Source organism: Mastigoproctus giganteus, chromosome 5 (assembly GCF_048544385.1).
Source record: "Mastigoproctus giganteus isolate SK-2022 chromosome 5, ASM4854438v1, whole genome shotgun sequence".
In the NCBI taxonomy this organism is placed as follows: Eukaryota; Metazoa; Arthropoda; class Arachnida; order Uropygi; family Thelyphonidae; genus Mastigoproctus; species Mastigoproctus giganteus.
In genome coordinates, this window is record NC_143579.1 from 129,602,086 (window position 1) to 129,624,061 (window position 21,976).

A 21,976-nucleotide genomic window follows, 5' to 3' on the forward strand; every position below is an offset into this window, starting at 1 on the left:
ATATGTATTTTTTGCATGCACCAGTCGTGTAACTAGGGTCCGGCAGTTTTCACTCGCTTTAACGAGATATGAGGGCTAAGCACTGGATGGATCTGATTAGACCAAAGTTCTTCAATCACTAAGCTATTTTATTGTTTCTGATTAGAGAAATATGTCATTTTACTTGAACAGGCTTCTGAAGTGCAATCGCAATTATCCTGTTCACCAGATTCATCATCCAATTCTGGACTAGTCTCCAGAAAGTAGATTGGGAACTGGTAGGTCTTCATTCTGTAGCAAGGAGCATTAAAGAATGTTATGATGAGATACCGTAAGGGATTTTAATCTGCAAGCTTTCGAACTTTGATATAACCGCATTCAAAAGCAGTAGCCGTCATGATGGCTTGTAGGCTCTTTCCATATTCCGGGTACAGAAAGAGGTATTCACTTACGACTACTATAAAATAACTCTTTTGATATGCAACTATCACAGCAGGAAAAAAAGTTGCCTACAACCTGCTTTGATCACTCACAGTTCTCTGAATGGGTCTGTCAAGCAGGATAATGCGCCACGTCACAAGGCCAGAATTAAAGAAAAGTGGTTTCAAGAACATAAAGAGCGAATTCAGCCTACTGCGGAGTCTCATCCAAACCCCCCTTTCCCCAACTAGATCTCACTCCATATGCGCATCTGTGGGATGAGGTGGAACGGGCTGGTCGGCGTTTGGATCCGTAACCATCTAATTTGTAATAAATGTGGGCAGTAATTGAGTCAAAGTGGATTAACATCTCCGTCGCATTGGACACTCACTGAATCAAAGCCATGATAAATTCAAGCTGTTCTAAGGGCTAAAAGAGGGCTTACTCGCTATTATATAGGTGTACTTAATAAAGTGCATACTCTGTGTATTTATGCCCCTTGTATATTGTTGTATATTTAGTATTCATATAATTTTTTTTGCAGTTTATTATGGCACCAAACGAAGGTGTACGTTATCTCCACGCTCGTTCTGGTGTAACGAATATTATCAAGAGCTCTGCACTGAATTTGCTCATACTCAGCTCCCTTACTACGTTAGCCAATTCTTGCTGATTAGGGAAATGTGTTTCTTTACTTGAACAGCAGTCTTAAGGTGCAGTCTCAATTACTCTGTTTACCAAATTCATCATCTAATTCTGAAGATTCTTCATCTGCTTCCGGCGTACATTCCTGAAGCGAAGCATAACGCTGTTGTTGTTACTAAGTTCGCTGCGCAAATGATGCTTTTATAAAATAAATGATATAAATAATAACTTAACGAAATGACTTAATATCCTGGATTTCGATACACACGAGAAATAGTCATGCATTAAAACTCCAGAAGGGCTGCAGTTTTAGAAATATTCATACTTGCCTTGCAAGTATGGCATCAGCTACCGTGCCACGTTCATAATTAATGAAATATTTCTTCTTGCCCAATCTCACACTGCAATGCACACATATATCATCTCTACATATTTGTCTATCTGTTTTGCATCGCATGATAAGAAATGCCTTTAATGAAAGAGTGCTCCATTTCATAAAAATGGTAGATACATCTAATAAAGTAGCCACTCAGTGTATAAAATGTTAGAAAGCAACGATAGGCTGAATTTCAATTAAGTGTACATCGGGCAGTGTGTTGTAAATCACTGGAATAATTTATCTCTAATGGTATCTGAAGGGCACAGCTCAAGGCGGCATTAGTAGAGACAATTTTTGTCAGTAAAACAAGACGTTTTTTTTTTTGTTGTTTTTTTTTTTTGAATTTTGGTTTTGCCAGATAAAGAAATAGTGTCCTTTGCATCACTAGGTATTCTAATATTAGAGCTAAGTGAATAAACTTTTACGAATTTCTAATAAGTATTTCTCTCTCATGATGAGCCGGATCGATTATGCATTACATAAACAAAATATCATATTAGTGGTTGTTGTTACTGTTATTGGATTTTCGGAGCATCGGCAACTAAGACCATTTATACTGTCTGCAAATCGCGTGTGTTCTGAGGTCAACTTTCTGATTTCTGGACGAAAAACCCGAGTTTTCGTAAGAAAAAAACCATGGTATTCTCGCCAGAGACAAACTAACTCAGCCACGTTGTGAAAAAGAACCATTAAAGTTCCTCCAATCATCGACGGGATTCGAACTCAGATCTTTTCCACTCGGTGTGGATAGGACGGCGATCCTACCAACTGTGCTGCCCACGAAGTCTGTCATATTAGAGTTAGGAGAGAATGATAACATCCACCCATGTACGAGTATATTATGTCAGTAAATTGCGGCGTGTGTTCTCTCTTTGGTTTGCCTGTTTTACTGGGCTCACTTAGACTGACTAACTCAGCCCCGGTGTGAGAAAAGGCCATAAAATTTCTCGCATCACTGGTGGGATTCGAACTCGGGCCTTTTCATTCGGTGTGGGGAGAACAGTGATCACAGCCATTGTGCTACCCGCGAAGACATGCATAACATAAAGTAGTTAGAAGAAAATCGTATAATGGTACTGCTCAAAACACGAATTTCCTTGCTAAATGCAACTGACATGACTTCTGAATAACTACACCAATTGTCGCGCATCTGAGAAGATTCCATTACAGCTTTCAGAAGGATATGGAATTCATTAAGTTTTCTCTCAAAGTTTTTCTCATATTTTGCTGCCGCATCATATTTAAGAAAATATGAGGCTGGGATTTTGAGATATTTCTCCCTCATAAAATTCTAGCAGTTTATGCACGTTATATACTCACATATTGATCTCTTGTGGTCTTAGTTTCTTCAGCATTATGCTATATACTTACCAAATTTCACGAGGTTTTACTTAAAAGTTTCTAAACTATAATAAAGAACTGGTTTCACTAATATGCTATTCAAATAGGCTAATCCGAAGTAGCCCCCTTGAAAAGAAATGCACATTTTCCGGCAATTCCCGCATTACTGGAAGTGCTTCAGAATACCCATCCCAGTATCTCCTGAAATTCTCCTTTCAGGTTTTCTTTTGTTTCCAAAACTATCATTAAATATCCATCCTTTGGATTTAAACCCATATCAGATACCACGTTCACTTTGCTCTTGATTATTCCGATTATTTTGCTTGGCCTTCTTCGGTCTAGAGACGAAGGGATTTCTTCATCGAGAAGACTGTTGCTTCATTTTCATATTATATCCGATTCTCCTCTCTGATAACAACCTCTGAAAGGAAGGTGGGACATTCGGAACGTGTTCTTACAGAACGCGAACGTGTTTTTTTCCAAATTCATCATTTCATTGAAACAGAAATCGTAAATATTACTCGAGAGAATCTTGTTCAGAGGGCCCTCAGGGGAAAACTCGTATAGTGGCCCTAATTTCAATTCTTTGTCGTCGAGTGCAAAAGCTCTAGATTTGAATTCCCTCAAGAAAGGTGGATTTTCAGGTTCGAGGGTTGCAGAGTTTATCTTGCACACTCGAGTTTTCAGTCTAGTAATCCGATATACAAACACGGTATAGCGGTACCATCGCTTCAACCCAAAACACATGCACTTATTCCAAAACGCGTAAAAGAGCACTCTGGACGGCTGGGTTGTTGTTGTTACCTTAAAGTAACTAGGTTTGAGGAGTGGTTGTATACGTGTCTGTAACTTACGTGCATTTAATGTTTAATGTTCGGCTTGCCTATTTCCTTCGGTGAAAAACCAGAGCTTTCAGAAGGAAGGGGAGCGTGCAATCTTCACTCCAGACTGAATGACTAACTCTGGTTGTTGGATGGTTGTTATAGGGTTTTTAGGAGCATCGGTGACTAAGGCCAAGTTGCTACGTGTATATAGTCTGTAAATTGCGTGTATTCTGAGGTCGATTTTCTGTTTGCTCGATGAAAAGCCTGAGTTTCAGGGAGAAAAAACCATACTACCCTCACCTGAGCCCGAATAACTCAGCCACGTTGTGAAAAAGAGCCACAAAACATTCTCCCGCTATCCGACGTGATTCGAACCCAGATCTTTTCCATCCAATGTGGGGGAGGACGGCGATCCTACGACCTGTGCTACCCACGAGGGCACTGACGAACACGGCCGCGGTGTGCGATAAGACCATAAACATTCGTCCTATCTTTACGAGATCAAATATACAATAGATACTATTACCATCTAGCAGAACACCATTCAGTCATCTCGCGGAAATGGAAATGAGAATCTGGAAAAGTTTCTGCAACTTGTAAATCTCAACAGAACCTTTATGAAAGAAAATAAAAAATTACTCATAATAACATCGCAACAGTTATTATTAGTCGTAATTTTCCCAACCCCAGAAGCCTATTTGAAGAAAAATAAAAAACTCAACGCCGAAGTGAATATGAATGCATGACAATTAGTGAACGAGAAATACTACAGTAATTAAATCCATTCTTGAAGAAGATGATTAATTTGTGAGTATCGAGTTTTATATCCTCTATTTCATATTTATAATTTTCTAGAAATCTTCTTCTTTGCAATCTAATCCCAATTCTATAAAAAAGAAATCTAATTATTTTAAAGACTGCCGTCCCAGCTTTGTAAGAAAGTCGTAATTTATAGTTTTCATATCACAGAACGCTCAAGGAAACTTTGACAGTTCACCGCAGGAAGAAATATTTCAGTGCTTTAATTAGACGTTGCAAAATATGAGGTTGCAGTCTTGCGCAAAACATGTTATTTCATGTGGAGATTTCTGATTTATAAAGTTGTTTTCCCATTTTTTTGATTCTTTGCCAAAGTTCAAGTTGTCTTATTAAGGTCAGTATTTGGCAGTAAAATTATGACATGTCGACCAAGTAGTAGCAATTTTCCGGTCCACTGCGCTTCTTTATTCGGTAGATCTGTGCTATTACAGTGTACAAACAAAATCTACGATTTAAATTATGATGATAAAGTGAGATGTTGTAATTTTCATATTTTAACCATTTCACTATTTGGAAAAAAAAAAAAGATACTTTCTTAGATGCATACAAAGCGTCTTGAGCTGGTACCTTCGTAACAAGCCAACTGCAAGTTCCAAAGTTAACGCTCCATCTATAATCAGCGCGAAAAATGTCTGCTCTTTAATAATTATTTGAACCTTTGCCATCTGCCTGACACATCCTTACTCGCCAGATTCTAGTATAAATCAGAAACAGATAAGCGCCGGCATTCTTCTTGACTAATATTAGATTCATTTGTACGCACGAGAACTGCTAATTTCATCGTTGTTGTTCTGTCTCGTGTTTCAACGGCCCGAACTAATCCAATCTCCGAAATGCAGCACCTTTCTCATTAATTCTGAATGTTCACGGCTTGAGATAGCAAACTGCAAATGGTTTGGAGATGTGCCATATTTCGGCTTCTTCAATAGCGACGCTTTACCATCAACGTCAACGGAATATTATAATGAATAGATAAAAGTTATACTTTCATGTTTGCTGCTACAAAATTTGAAAGTCTAAACTGAAATGGAAGAACTGCAAAATACAGCTCTTCATTAGTTGAATTTGCCGATATCATTTCCCATAAGCTTTGCCTTTCAGCGAAAACCGAATGCAGTACTACTCTTCTCTAGAGATATGCAAAGGTGGACGGATTGGGAAAAGAGATGCGTTAACACAGAGGAATCAGCATAATTTAGCTTTCTAGACGGATATAAATTAATTCTCTTCTCTTTAAAGTTAAGATCATCACTTTATAGTCAAGCTGTTTGCAACGAATTGAGACTTGCTTATATAATTGATACGAACCTTAGTCCCATATATTCACCTTGTAGAGCAGTCTGAAATCTTTAAATAAGTACTCAGTGATTCCACCAATCTCTTCTGCATGTAGCATAATACTTATCACTATAAAAACTGCCAAGAGATCTTATAAATTTGTATATCATGTCTATAAATAGCTTGCATGATATATTGATTAGTGGGATGAAAAGTCGAAGTTTTCGAGAAGGGAATAAAAAGAGCATGCAACTCTCTTCAATGTAACTTGACCGCAGTATGAATAAGGTCCTACCAGCTCGATGGTAAATGTAATCGAACTATATTCATAACCTTTCCGCTAACACCAAAAAGTGGGTAAAAACAATGAATCATCTGCGTGGGGCAGTGTGGTTATAATCTAGAAGCGCTTACAAGGGCGAAAACAGAAAGTTCAGTTTTTGTAAATTCGTATCACTTCGGGAATTTATAGATAAAACCAAAAATGTAGAAACATTGAACAAATGCTAAAAGTACTTGACATTCAAATACCGACAATATGTAGCCTCCAATTTTCGAATATATGACCATTATAAAATAAGACCCCCCCAAATAATGTACTTTGCTATATGGAATTTTATTATTCAGAATAGAATACTGACCACATCACTAACAAGTCAAATTTTTGATTATAAAAATGAACAAATAATCTTGTAGATATGCTGCTTTAGTATTGAACTGGCTAAAGCTGCTAAAATACCAATTCCAGCTGTATTTTTAAAATATTTTTATTATAATATCTATATTTAAGTTATAGATATTTTAACGATATAATCGAAGAGTCCTTTGAATAATGAACACAGGGATCATTATGATATCTCCTTCCACTAATATACATTGCATGATAACCATGAAAATCAGTATGATGAACAGTGATGTTTGTCCATACCCGTTTGAGAGCAGATGGGACAACGTTTTAGATACAGATGCCTTCATTTTAGATACTTCTCCCAGCTGATCTCCAATCAACATGAATCAGTTATCCGTCTGCTGGCAAAACCCGTATTTTTCTGCAAACAACACAGAAGCCCAAATAGTATTATCCCATTGGGGAGCTCATTACTTTTATTGAATAGAATTAACTTGGGTGCATCCTGTGGATTCTTTAACATAGGCCATGCGCTCCCCTCGGAGTAATGGGAAAAGCATGTCTCTTCTACACCTACGGCGAAATGCCAGGCCAATACATTTAGCTTTGGGTGTTATACCATGTCATGCATTATTCTAACTATTAACAGCCATTGGCTGGGTGGACGTGAACGTCCAGCTCCTAGTCTTCTATGATGAATTCATGGCAAATCGAAGCCGCTAGCGTGGTAGCCGCTAGCGTGGTAGCCGCATACAGTTCACTTTGCCATAGCCACTTGGGACTCCCTGCTTCAGTCTGCCACTGTAAACCATCACTGAAATGTCGCTTTAACATTATACGGTCGAAGGTGAGTCGCATTGCACTGAGTTACGAAAATCTTCTTCGCTATATGAGCCTCAGCTGTTTCCGTCTTCTTTATAAAAGTCACTATGGTTTATAAAAGTGCACCTCAGTTACTCAACGCATTAAGATAAAGGGAATAGGTTAATTTAAATAAATAAATTCTGTTTATACTCCAGGATGGCCACATGGTCAGAGGAGTTCACAAAATAGAGAGAATACAAAAACAGCACCGTATTTAGCAGTTACCTTGTACCCCGGTAACTCAAGGCACGTGTACTTATGCACCCTCCTGCCTGACACACTCGGCTACGGAGGCCATGGAACAACACGTTTTTACGGAGCCAGAGAATATTTTAACCAATTACAACTCTTGTTATTGTAATTTCTCTCTAAATTTTGAAAATTAAATGTGCTTATAAATAACACCTGAAACCACAAAATGGTTGTAACTTAAAATGTGATGAGTAAGAATCGAATATCGAAGTACTTTTTCCATTTTCATACCTTTTTGTATTCATATTCTGCCATTAATCCTTAAAGATGTTCAGTCGTTAGTGAAGATGATCGCATTGTCTGCCAACAGAACACAATTATCCAAACTCGAATAGATGCAGGTGGGCTTTATTATTGACAACACCAGCAGAGCGCTCTCATAAAAGCGTATCATAATTTAGTGGTTGGCAAATTCAAATTGCAATGCATCATAACCATTGTCATTATAATCAATTATATCTTGTGGTCTATGTGTTTTAAACTTTAACAAGAGGACTAGGCTTTCAAATTTATCCACATATTCTAGCATCGGTACAACGTATTAGCTTAACACCAAAAGAAAATAGAAATCCATGAGGACAAAAAAAAAATCATTCGAAATCGTTCTATTCTCTTTAATAGAACAATTTCGAAACAAATTAAATAAAATGAATTAAATAACGATTGTAAGATACCTGTCCACTTTATAAAAATTGGAGAATCACTGATTTTTAAGTCAATTAAGTAAATTTAGCGTACAAGAAACAAAAGGGCAGAAGAGTGAAACTATTTAAAAAATATATCATAAAATTAAGGAATATTGATTTAGAAAAAGAGAGACAGATGTTCAGGAAAAAAAATTAAAATCAGAAAATATTAAAATTTGACAACTTTCATGCTTCGTGATAATCGCGCACATGTGAGGTAGGAGAAAATTTAAATAATTATTCAAGTTTTACGAATTTGGAGAAATGCATCACAAGAACAACGAGCAAGCCACTCCGCATCACCTATGTGTTGTGCAGTGAAACGGCACACAGCAAGTAGGCAGAGATACTCACCGGCAGGAATTACAGTGAACACGCAAGGATCTCTCTGTCTTCCCACAGCATTACTTCCCCAGCATATTATCGATCCGTAGTCGTCTTCGGTGTGTGGTATGTACGTGGCGGTGCTATGCCGGCCATTCATCTGGAAACTTTTCATATCTAAACTCTTGCCGGAGCTGTTGAATCGCCATCGGAAAGTAATATTCTCAGGATCGGCATCCAACTCACACGATACACGAACTGATTCGTAACGCCCAACTCCATAAAGTTTCTTCTGGCCAGTTTTGCATTCCGGTGCATCTAAAGAAAAGAGTAAGGATGGGTTAGTCAAATATAATAATAATAAAAAAAAAATACTCTTCGTTTTTCCATGCATTCATTGGCTCCTTTCATTCTCCTTATTGTCCAGTATATTTATTTTTAACGTTTTTCTCCTTTATTTCCCCCTCCCTCTATATACACAACGTGCGTTGTCAATATAATGACCAACAATAACGCTGCAAAAAGCGAGACAGCTGCTGTTGTACCTTCAGGGATTTTAGAATGCCACGAAATGATGAATTCTATCCCACTTGCTCACCGTAGCCAGCGGCAGTTTTTTGGCCATCGTGTTATGGAGCACGAAGCCACACGAAATTAAGATCCCAAACAGAACTGACAGCCCTATGTGTTGCAACAAAACATGTTCTCTCGGAGCTGTCACGTAGCTATTGGTGGATCAATAGTGTCTCTCTTAACAGTACTATGGTTTGGTAGCCAATCAAGAGGAACAGGCGAATTCTTCAATGTCCCCCATATGTCTGCTTTTAGAAGGAATAGACTTCAAATATCTGGAGTTACGACTGTAACTCATTTAACGACCCGTGGTGTCTGTTTGGTAATGGAACTTCCACGCTTTCCAAGTAATGAAGGATTTAAGTTTCTGACATGACTCTCATGTTCAAGAGAATTGTAATTTGTTTATCTGGAAGACGGGTTGGAAGGGGGTCTATACGTATTCGTTCAACATTATTTTAATGAATCGATAGACGCTACATTATATAACATAGTATATTAAGTAATTTATTATTAAAAGGATACAATTTTATAATTATACACCACCTCAATGCCAAACACTTAATTTATGACTACGTTTCGGGAGCTCACTGTTGTCTGTCTTCAGGTCTGCAATTCGTTTGTCGATATTTACAATTTAACTATGAAATCTATTGGTCATTAGGTAAATGTACAACATGCAAAGTTTATTTAATATATATTTTTTTCTTCATATGCTAGCATTATTTACTCAAGAGTAGATTATTTACCAAGAGTAATATTTAAGTAGAGAGCGTTTGTATTTAAAGCAGAATAACGTCTTGAGGGATACGATGCCTGAATTCTATTTTATATTGATGAAAAAAGAAACAAAAACTAGAAGTAATAAATATTTGTAAACAACAGAAAGCTACCAAAACGTTCCCATTTAAAATATTTATTCTGGTTAATTAGCGGCCTATGTACTGATTTGAGCTCATTCAATCCCAAATCGGCCTAAAACTGAAATAACAAAAAATCTCACCGTGCATCATATTATGTTTTTTTTTTCTCTAATAGTTTTTACTGTAAGTCTTAATCTTAATGTACTTCCAATGAAAGTATATTAAGATTAAGGATCTTCGCGGTAAATGGGTAGAAATTAGTAAAGAAGTAGACTGAAGATAAGGAGTTTGTTAATTATTTTATTTAGTATCTCATACTTTCCTCTTTCTGAACTAATTCCACATTCTCAGTAGTGATCTACGTTTTTTTCATTGACTGATGTTTAATGGAATTTCCTTTTATAATCTGAATAATGCTGTATCTTCACATTCCTAAAAAAAACCTTTTCTGTGGATATAAAAGTATTCACATATGACATTTTCGATATTTTACACTTTATACGCTGTTAGATAATCAATCAGCTGTAAGCGAACAGAGACACTGGAACAGCGTGTCCTCAATTTCTGGGACTGTTTTTTTTTTCAAGAGACTGAAACTTGTACTTCCACCCGCGATTGGCTCCCTACATCTTCAAACCACCCCCTACAACATTAGAGAATTATTCCTGTAAGGGAAATGGCGCCTCGGCTTCTTTCAAATGGGTAGCAGAATGGCTTATCCAATGCGCAACGAACAATCACTAGCCCATCACTGATGTCACTATGATAAACGTAAGCTGAAACAGTTCTGCTCGTTCTAAACAACTGTCCTGCTTTTAATGCATCCGAACTATTCATTCCACAAGTATACACGCAGTACATGTACGGAATGGTCCTTTTTAAATCACAAAAGTTGGCTTAGTTCTAAACAAACCATCCATTCACACAGGTAGAAGCCAGATGAATTTTTTGTTGAACTTGGGTTCCACATAGCGATTATATTGAAAAATCGTCGTGGCCTGCTGAAGAATTCCTATATTTCAATTGTCTGAGGAGAACATTTTGAGGGGTGTGGCGGGGTAGTTTCTCCTAGTACTAAGTTACTCGATCTATAGAGAGGGTGGTAGCGTTTTACATAAGGGAAACTCCCAGTTCTTAATTCTACAAAAAAAAAAATATATATATATATAACTTTGAGGCCAGACAAAACATATCGATGTATCATTTATACAACACTGGTAATATATCGTTTTCAAACTGCGTTCTTTTAGTTTCATTACTATTATAGATTTTTAATCAAATTTGAACGAAACGATCTTATTATTAATGATGGAAAGATCAGACTAATGGGTTTGTATCAAAAGCATTATATTTTTTGTTCTTTCTTCCATTATTTTAATACTGTGATTAATTTTTCCTTTCAAACAGAAATAGGTATACTGTCACTGGGGGATGGGGGAGGGTGGGCAGAGCTCTTTCGATTAATCAACCGTTTTCCACAATTTACTGTACTTCTAGATTTATTTTGGGGTGGAAAGATAATTATATCCGTTAAAGCGAATTGACAATTCCCTTTTACCTGAAAATAATCTGGTTACGAATACAAGTATTATTATTTATATTAACCGTTCTTAACAGTGAGTATTAAACAACAAAAGAAAGGTTTTCTATAAAGTATACTTATCTGATGAGGAAAATCACTGAAAATGATTATAAATAAGTTCTATATTTTATCTCACACTAGACAGCACATTTTACATATTATTTTCGCAATACAGAATATTAAATCACCAAGGCAAATTTGAAATGAATTCTTATTACTGAATTTCCATTCAGAAATATGAATAGTTTTCATATATATAAAATGTACACTAACTTAACATACTTACACCTTATCCTTAAATAAACTTCATTACTTGTGCCTTGCCCTTCAGAATTGGTAGCCATGCAATAATATCGTCCTCTGTTGACACGATTAACTTTCTGTAGAACTAAAGACTGATTGCTTATTACTATTCCTGCCGTTGTGTTTGTCCTGAGTTCGTGACCCTCAAAGTACCAACTAACTTCAGATACCCATGGGTTTGCGTGGATGTTGCACTCGAAGTAGACATCGTTGCCTTCTTGGATTTCTCCCTTTTTAAAGGTGCTTCCGAGTTGAAGCGAAACTTGAGGCGTATCTTCAAAAACAAAACAGATAAACGATATTTATTTCAAGCTGTCATTGACAAATGATAGCGCTTAAGTAATTATAATCATTGTGCTTATTTTATATAAAATTTGAGGTGAACGTTGTGGTACAGTTTCTGGTACTGCGACTTTGACTTCGCAAAACAGTAATCATTTTAAGTTTGCTCTCATGGACATTGCCAAAACACGTCTGAACTAAAGCCGAGTTCATGAGAAGGCCCATAATTTATAACAAATCTGAAAAATAATTTTATAACCCTTTTCAGGAATATGTATTTGATATTTTACCAATTATGGTACTTGGCCTGCCACTAACTGGTAAAAATGATTAAAAGGAGAATGCGCCAGAGAAGACTGAGGGATAACTCTATACTTTAGTCCATTTACTCAATTAAAATATATGGAGTATTTATTTCCTAATTACTATTAGCCAGTCTATACTTCCTTGCATAATAAACCATAAACCAGAGACTGCTTAATACATGATTTACAAAGACAATAAATGAGCAAACAGGAAAGATATTATCCCTACAGTACCCAAGCGCTCGTGTATATACTTGTATATCATACCTGAGATTCAGAACCATATTCATTCTAAATTAACAATATATTTATAAGAATATAAAAAACTTCGTAATATACCGAAATATTTCTGTTGTCGTTTATTTATTTTTTATTTATTTATTAGTATTTATATATATGTATATTATACGAGCGATGTGTCTCTTCAGGCGTGCCACAGGGTGTTGTCTTATCTGGGCTCTTGTTTACAGCGCTTATCTCGCCGCTTGTTGAGTCCAGGCATGATACTCTATGTTATGCTGATGATATGAAACTCCACACACTGATTTCTCCACATGATGATCTCCTCATGATATCAGCATCAATTAATAATATACTCCTGGAATTTTCAAACTATCTCAACCAGTTTGGACTAAAAATAAATCCAGAAAAGTCTGAATTTATGATATTCTCATTAAAGAAAACGCCTTCCTATATTCAGCCAACACTATGCAATTCCCCTATTCCCATCGTCAAGAAACATACTGATCTGGGGGTTGTTTTTGATCGTAAGCTCTGCTTTGGTAACCACATGGAAAAGCTGCTCACCAAGGCAAATCGACTCCGATGGATGGCCAAAAAGCATTTGCATTATATTAATGAAGTAACGACCACCAGAAGATATATAAAAAGCACAGTATACTCTCCGCTTCTATATGCTGCAGAGGTATGTGCATCTGCTACCCCTAGCACAATTCGACAACTCTTTTATACTGAGTTTTGGCTCTTAAAATGGGCCATAAACAAACATAAACTTCATCCACAGTTAAGGATAACTGAAATGACCAGTTTGATAAAAATTCACAGGCTTCCCACGCTAATTAGGGTGGGTAAATGCCTTACCACAACTGCAAAAATTATCACTGGCAAGATTTCGGCACCATCATTCTGGGACCTGTGCTCCTGGAGAGTTCCTCAGCGTGCCCTCAGAGCGACTTCAACTTTGTGCTCACATCTCAGCCGTCTCCACCTATCCGATATGTTTCTGACATTTCAGCTACTTTCATGTGCCCAGTCTTTGGATGCTGACCTTAATAAGTTTTCTTGTGATAGGGGATACAGACGCCGCATCCTTAAATTGTGCTTCCCTGTCCCTTCTCCTTGAAGCTCGCCTTAATGCCGAAAGCCAGCAATATGACATGAATATGGCTTACCAACCAACCTTGCAGTTTTCCACCTATATATTCTTTGTACATTGTGATGTTTATAATTGTATTATACTTTGAGTGTTGAGCTGTATTTACTTTTATTCGTCCACATATGCGTTTTTTTTTATGTTTAATTTATTAATTTCTTTTTCTTACTTATTGTACTATTACTGTTTACCCCTGGCCTTGTGGCCGTGAAGAGCGAAATTGCAATATATTCATTTGTATTATTATTATTGCAATAAAGATTTCTATTAGTTTTCATTATTATTCCTGTGCAGAATTCTTCAGGTTTGTAGCCTTTCGGATATTGTACTGTGGTATAGGCAGATTACGTCAGTATTTATATTAGTTGCATTTCATAATGTGATGTGCTATTATAACGGATGTGTTTTCACCCAAGTTGCGAAAATCCATGCCACGAGAATGAGTAATCTGTGTTCTGCTCACCTCCACCCAACAGGGCCGGACCATTTCGATTGATGTCGCTGAATGAGGTGGAGTTGGCACCTATTTACCAATGCACTACTCTCTCTCGTCTCGATTCAATCTGCAGCCAGATTCGATACATTGATCCATATCCAGTAGACAAAGATCTCTATACAGTTCCTTCAACATCTGGGATAGCGATGGTGTGATGCATCGGATAAAACTCAGTCCTACTTTCGAGGAATCCTACTTTCTTCCTGTTTTCGAGGAATCTTTTCTAATCGTCTAGAGGTCAACGAGATCCCAATCCTAGATTTCCTGTTTATGAATGATATCGCCTTTCAGTACAGAGCCTAGCAGGTTAAAGTTAACCTGGAAATCGAAGATACTTAAAGAACAAGCTGATCTGCCCTAAATTCCATGAAACATTGTTATTGTTGTTGTTGTTATTGTTATTTGGTTTTTAGGAGCATTAGCAACTAAGGCCATATTGCTCCAGGAATATGCGGTGGTCATTCCCTTGACCTTTCCGCATCCTCCGTATTTGGTGGTGACGGGCTCGAACCCCGGTCTAATCAAGAAGCGTGTGCTACGCACTGCTGCTCCTTCCCACCTGGCTACGGAGGCGCATCCATGAAACATGCAATTCCTCCTAATGTCTTGCAGCATTCATTAGTAGGGATTCATTAGTAGAGACACACCAGTGACTTAGACTACATTGAGCAATTTTGTATTATACCTGTGCAATTGTGTGTTCACGGGCCGATGCAAGTTGTGGTAGACTAAAACCACTTACGTTCGTCGCCTGAGATCGATGAACTACAGCCTCGATTGAAGAGGAGTCTAGAAATTCACCAGTCATAGAAGGAAATCATAACAAACTTTTCCCAACGAGTGACTATTGATGAAAAATAATAAATATAGTAAAAATAGTAAAAAAAATAATAAATAGCACCCTCACTATTAAATTATTATTACGAAAACTGGGTCAATCTTGAGTATGAATTGCTATTGAGAAATTAATTTATTAGGGTTTTAGGGTTGAATTTGGGTTGAATTAGGGTTGAATTTGAAAGTGTCTGCAATTCTGCCCAGACACGATAGGAGGGAGTATATGATGAGAGCCTTGTCGATCAATTCGGCCCTGGAAAGATTGTGCAAGGCTCAAGGGGTAGAATTTTTTTCAGCCTGGACTGTACTTGTTAACAGGAGAGATTGCTTCTACAGGGATGGGATACACTTAAATAGAAAGGGTGCAAGAATATTTGCTGATGCTATCGAGGCAGTGTTAGGTGGGTCGGAAAACTGCTAGCTTGGGGGGGAGACAAAGACCAATAGATTGACAGTAGCCACTGGCAGAGGTGAAAGAGATTCTTGCACTGCTTCTATTAGAATGAGTAGAAGCCTGAAAAACAAGATGCATGGTATTTCAGAGACTGCTGGGAGCCATTGCGGTACAAATAAACACATGGGTTGTGTTAGGGTAGCTAAGAATAGAAACAGGTGCAGGTATACTTGCGTGTACACCAATGCTAGGAGTTTAGTAAATAAATTTGATGAATTTGAGGTATTGCTCAAAACATCAAAGGCAGATATTGTTGGGATATCAGAGACGTGGTGTCACACAGATATAAGGGATGCAGAACTGCAATTTGGGGAGTACAACGTCTACAGAAAGGATAGACAGGATAGGAAGGGGGGAGGGGTTATGCTATTAGTTAAGAAACACATAAAAACCAAGGAAGTGAAGCCAGTCGACATCGCTGGACAGTGCAGTGTTGAGTCAGTTTGGTGTGACATAAGCATTGGGAGATCAAAATTGAGAGTAGGAGTGTGCTATAGGCCTAATGACTCTGATGAGTATAATAAGGAACTGTACAGGGAAATAGAGTGGGCCAGTAAATCAGAGAGTCTTATAATGGGAGATTTTAATTTCCCAGATATTGACTGGAATTTGGGGGCTGGTTACTCACACACTAGCAGGGCTTTTGTGGATTTATTGGATGATTGTTTTCTACATCAGCATGTTCAGGAAGCAACTAGAGGGAGTAATACTCTTGATTTGATTATCAGCAGTGATTCTTCATGCATTAAGAATCTGCAGATAAATGAACCACTAGGTGGCAGTGATCACAGTGTGCTGAAGTGGGATTTACTCAAAGAGGTAACTACCATTAGGGGTAAAGGGAAGGGTTATTGCTTCCGTAAAGGCGACTACGATGGACTGAGACAGTATTTAAATTCTACACAGTGGGACCAACTGATGATGTTACCAACAGCAAATTCAAAATGGGAAGCATTCAAAGAACATATCTTGGAAGCTACTAGGCTTTACATACCAACTAAGAAATATTGTTCAAGGTTTAGGCCAAAATGGATGTCAGATGAACTAATGAGGCATATGGCAGAGAAGAAAAATGCATGGGATACTTACAAATTAACACATGACACAGAAGCCTATGATAGATACAAGTTGATATGCAACCAAGTTACAAAGGAGGTTAGGAAGGCGAAGGCGGATTACGAGAAATCCTTGGCAAGGGATGCAAAGAAAAACAGCAAAGAGTTCTTTACTTATGTAAACTCTAGAAGGAAGGGGATGAATCAGATTGGTCCACTTGATATTGATGGGTCAACTGTTGATGATCCTGCTCAGGTAGCTAACAAACTAAATGAATATTTTGCATCGACATTCACACATGAGGAGTTATTCAGCAAGGGGAATGCCAGAGGTGTATTCAACTCTAGCAGTAAGCTAGAGAATCTTGAAATAACTGGGAGTAAAGTGGAGGAGAAACTGTTGAAGATAAACACAAGAAAGGCACCCGGGGTGGATGGGATCTATCCAGTTATATTAAAGGAGGCAGCAAAGGAAGTTAGCAAACCCTTAGCCATAATTATGAGAGCTTCCTTGGACTCAGGGGAGGTACCCATAGACTGTAAATGTGCAAATGTGACCCCAATTCACAAAGGAGGATCAAAGGCTGACACAAGTAACTATAGACCTGTGAGCTTAACTTCTGTTCCAGGAAAATTAATGGAGGCACTGGTTAAAGAAGCACTGCAGGATCATTTAGACAAGACTTCAGTTATAGCTCAGACACAGCATGGTTTTGTTAAGGGGAAGTCTTGCCTGACCAACTTGATTGGATACTATGATGCAGTCACAAAAGAACTGGATGCAGGGAATAACTTTGATATTATATACTTGGATCTTAGAAAGGCTTTTGATACTGTTGCACATGGAAGACTGCTACACAAATTGGAGCAGTGTGACATTGGAGGCAAATTGCTGCTATGGATAAAGGGGTGGTTGAGTGAGAGAAGACAGAGAGTGCTAATCAATGGACACTGCTCATCATGGACTAATGTTATTAGTGGAGTCCCTCAGGGCTCAGTGTTGGGTCCATTATTGTTTTCTGTATTTATAAATGATATTGATGATGGTATATCAAGCTTAATGTCCAAGTTTGCAGATGATACAAAGGTTGGCAGGGTTGTCAAGGACACTACTGACACTACACTGCTGCAACAGGATCTGGAAAGGTTGAGCAGATGGGCTGAGAGGTGGCAAATGAAGTTTAACATTGACAAATGTAAAGTACTACACATGGGAAACAGCAACCCCAGGGCAACGTATCAACTCTGTGGTACTACACTGACAGTGGTAGAGAATGAAAGGGACTTGGGGGTGATTGTGCAGGCAGATATAAAGTTCTCTGAGCAGTGCAGACGGGCTGCAAGAGTAGCTCATGGAGTATTGTCAATGATATACAGGAATTTTTCCAGCAGGGATAAGGAGGTGATTATTCCATTGTATAAGGCAATGGTCAGGCCACACCTAGAGTACTGTATACAGGTCTGGAGGCCTCATTTCAAGAAGGATGTAGAGCTGCTGGAACGAGTACAGAGAAGGGCAACAAGATTAGTGAATGGAACAAAGGGGTGCTCTTACGAGGAAAGGCTTAAGTTTTGCAAATTACAGTGTCTGGAGACTAGGCACCAGCGAGGTGATCTGATAGAGGTGTATAAAGCCTTGAATGGTTTAAGCATGCTCAATGCTGATGGGATTCTTCCTCTAGCTCAGAAAAATCACCTGAGAGGGCATAAATTCAAATTGAGGAAAGACAGATGTAGGATAGACGTGCGGAAATTTGCCTTTAGCCAGCGGGTGGTCGGTTGGTGGAACAGACTGGCATCCCTTGTGGTGGAGGTTGATAGCCTAAATAAGTTTAAGGCTCAGCTGGACAGGTATTTTGAACGAACAGAGGGGTGAAGTGGAAGTGGTTTTTTTTTTTTTTTTTTTTTTTTTTTTTGGCTGATGCTGCATAAGCTTGCTTTCTTGCATCAAATGCCTCTACTAATGCTAATGCTAATGCTAATGCTAACATGCAATCCCTCCTAATGTCTTGCAGCATTCATTAGTAGGGATTCATTAGTAGAGACACACCAGTGACTTAGACTACATTGAGCAATTTTGTATTATACCTGTGCAATTGTGTGTTCACGGGCCGATGCAGGTTGTGGTAGACTAAAACCACTTACGTTCGTCGCCTGAGATCGATGAACTACAGCCTCGATTGAAGAGGAGTCTAGAAATTCACCAGTCATAGAAGGAAATCATAACAAACTTTTCCCAACGAGTGACTATTGATGAAAAATAATAAATATAGTAAAAATAGTAAAAAAAATAATAAATAGCACCCTCACTATTAAATTATTATTACGAAAACTGGGTCAATCTTGAGTATGAATTGCTATTGAGAAATTAATTTATTATCGTACAGTGCAATCACCAAAATTCTTTCAATGAGGAGGAGGGGGATCGTAACCCATTGTTTTAAGAGTATACCTCACAGAATAAAAATGCTGTTTTGAATTTGGAAATGTAGATTAATACTAGAACCGCTGAGATGGTCAATTCGACCTTTTGCCTACTTCAAATTGATGCAGTTTTACAGCCCTTTTAACTACAGAGTCCATGACATTTCCTAACGTTCCAATAACTTTCAGAATGAAAAACTGCGAATTATTTTGCACACATTTTTCTTTTAAATTTTAGCTCTATAACTAAAACTGCAGAAGCAATCAATTTGACTGTAAAATTTCAATAAAATTAGACATTTTATACAGTTAATCAAGTTTTTGCATTTATTTATCGTGTGATAGGTGTTGCAATAAGTAATGATACAAATAAGAAGCTTGATACAGTATTATATTACAACGAAACAAAATATGGGGTTGTTGAGACCAAATGGCAAAAAATATTCAACAAAAGCAAACTGACATCTTGCGCAATATATTAGATCTTGCAGTAAATCACTGCTTAGATTATTTAAAAAGAAATAACAAAAAAGTTATGAAGAAAAGAGATTTTGAATTGAATCTCGCTGAAGAACCCAGAAAAGAATGTATAGATTCATAGACAAAAAGCAGCTGAAACCAGTAACAATAGCGGTCATGCCAAACTTCTCAAAAGGCATCGATGCCAAATTAGGAGATTTGGCATCGATGCCTTTTGTACGCGGAAAGTGTACAGGAACTTTTAGAAAAACCGTCGTTTGTTCAAATTGGGCAAATGAATTTTTAAACTTCAGTTTTCAGAAATATTTCTTTTATGTGTATTACCATACGCACAGCATTTTGTACTGTTACCAGTTGCTCTATATCAATGCTTATAATAAAATGTTAAAAACAACTAAAAAGTCCGTTTTATGCGCAGCGGTCAAAATAACCAGCAAACGGGGGTTTGAAGTATTTTTTCTAACCGGCAGTTATATGTTAATCACGTGTATTAAAAAAGATACAACGTGTGTTCAGAATTACTCGGTAATTTAATACTTCTCTAACAACTAAATACAACAAGGGAAACAATAATGTTTTGCACGATATCCCATTAGTTGCTGCAGCATATGCTATTTTGATCTTCTCTCTCTTTATACACCGCCTGAATATTTCAATTCCTGTTCATCTCTGAAAGAATGTAGTGTTTTCTTACTATTCAAAACACTCCCCCAATTGCTCATTTTGTATTATTAACAGATGCATCTGAAACGATTTGTCTTATATTAAAGTGCAATTGCTCATGTCTCTTCGTCTGTGAAAAAAAAATGAACGTCTCGCTGACATTTAAAACAAAGGGTCTTTACAGACAATAGAAGGAATTGTGATAAAATGAGTATCAATTTTCCTAGAAACGATTCCACTTCAAGAACATGTTTTATCACCCGTTTTATTCGTGAATTGGACATTACAACAAATGAAATATATAATAGTGTCTCGTGCAAATCGTAACCCCGAAGACACAATCGGTATTTCTGGTAAACATGAGCTTTCCACCGGGAAATAAATTTTATTTCGTAGACAACAAGCACGTTGTTCTTCGATTCAATTGTCTATTCTATGACAGTGCTGTTATTATCGAAAGACCGGCCCCGATGTCACGATATATCTCCATAAACAATCCAAACCACTGATTGCTGCGAAGCTTTACTTTATTTCAAAATGCAGATTGAAAACACAGACGACAAACATGTTCTCCGTTTACTAAGATATCTTGGAAGTTTAAAACTTTCAGAACATTTGAAAATAACCAACGTGTGCTTCGCAGGATAACCATATTTATGTTAGAGAAGGGCATCGCAAGTTTCACAAGGTTTAAACTGAGAAATTGTATTGTAGTAATAAATTATATACTGAAATAATATATATATTATACTGCATATAAAAGTTCCTTCTTTTTCTCAAGCATATCTGGTAAATATAGGTGCTCCGTTTCATCATATTAAAACAATCGGACTGTTTTAATATGTTTATTTAAAACTATAAATGTATCAAAGTTATAAGCTTAAAAGTTATAAAATTTATTGAAGTTGTAAAGGTGATTAAAAATAATTGTTTGATCGATTTGCTTTTCAATCAAGTAGCACAAATGATTTCTGTAATCATTCCTAATCATGAATCGCTTTGAAATCAGTATATCGAAAGCATTTAAATTAATTAAATGCCAACACGCATTTTCATTATTTTGTATCTTTCTAATTTGATTTTAAACGGATTTTCATCTTCAGCCCATGTTACTTCTATTAATCTTTCAATATTTTAGTATCTTCAAACGGCAAAAAATTCCAGTCGTTTCATCCAATGATTTGCAAATACTTCGACCAATTCCTAAAACTGAGATGAGAGAAATACGTGTATTATTTCTTTCAATCTGACTGTAACTGCAGCAAATATAAGTGCTACAAATAAGTTTCATTAAGATCGTTTCCAAAAAGCAATTTTAATACTGCCAGCGGCTTTGGTAAAAGATAAAAATTGATTTTAAATCTTCTCCTACTTCCGGTGTGTAATTAATGGCTGGGAAAAAAGTAAAAACTGATATTCGAGTGATGGAGGGGGGGGGGTCCTCGTCGTGGCGTAACACAAAAACCCCCTGCAAAGTGGGGTCCTGCTGCTCCAGTAGGCCCAAAAGATGCAATTTAACTCTATCGAGAGATTCTCAAATGACCGAGGATGTAGGAGGAAAAGAACAGTAGGAGGAGGAGAAGAACTCTTTCATAGAGTCATTTCTTAACATATATACCAAAATGTTAGATAATACAATAATCAAGCCATTAACAAGAGCCGGCAATGCATGAGTCATATGATTAACTGTATTATTTACAATTACTCACTGTTCGTGTAAGCTGGTCACTGATTTTATTGACTACCACTTGGATGATTCTCCAAGATTATCAAAGTTTGTACTGCAGGCATTTTTTTCATAAGAAAAACATCTGACTGAAACTGTCT

General features: G+C 37.2%; 1 protein-coding gene across 1 annotated transcript in view; it reads right to left on the reverse strand.

The window, feature by feature from the left end:
• The window catches only part of LOC150085702 (protein turtle-like), a 619,203-nt gene that overhangs the window by 102,750 nt on the left and 494,477 nt on the right, over positions 1–21,976 (reverse strand). Inside the window, exons 6-7 of the mRNA XM_090374652.1 lie at positions 11,744–12,034; positions 8,470–8,757 (exon numbers count right to left, since the gene is read on the reverse strand). Coding sequence (XP_090230778.1) covers positions 8,470–8,757; positions 11,744–12,034 — 579 coding nt within the window. The remainder of the gene's footprint in view (positions 1–8,469; positions 8,758–11,743; positions 12,035–21,976) is intronic.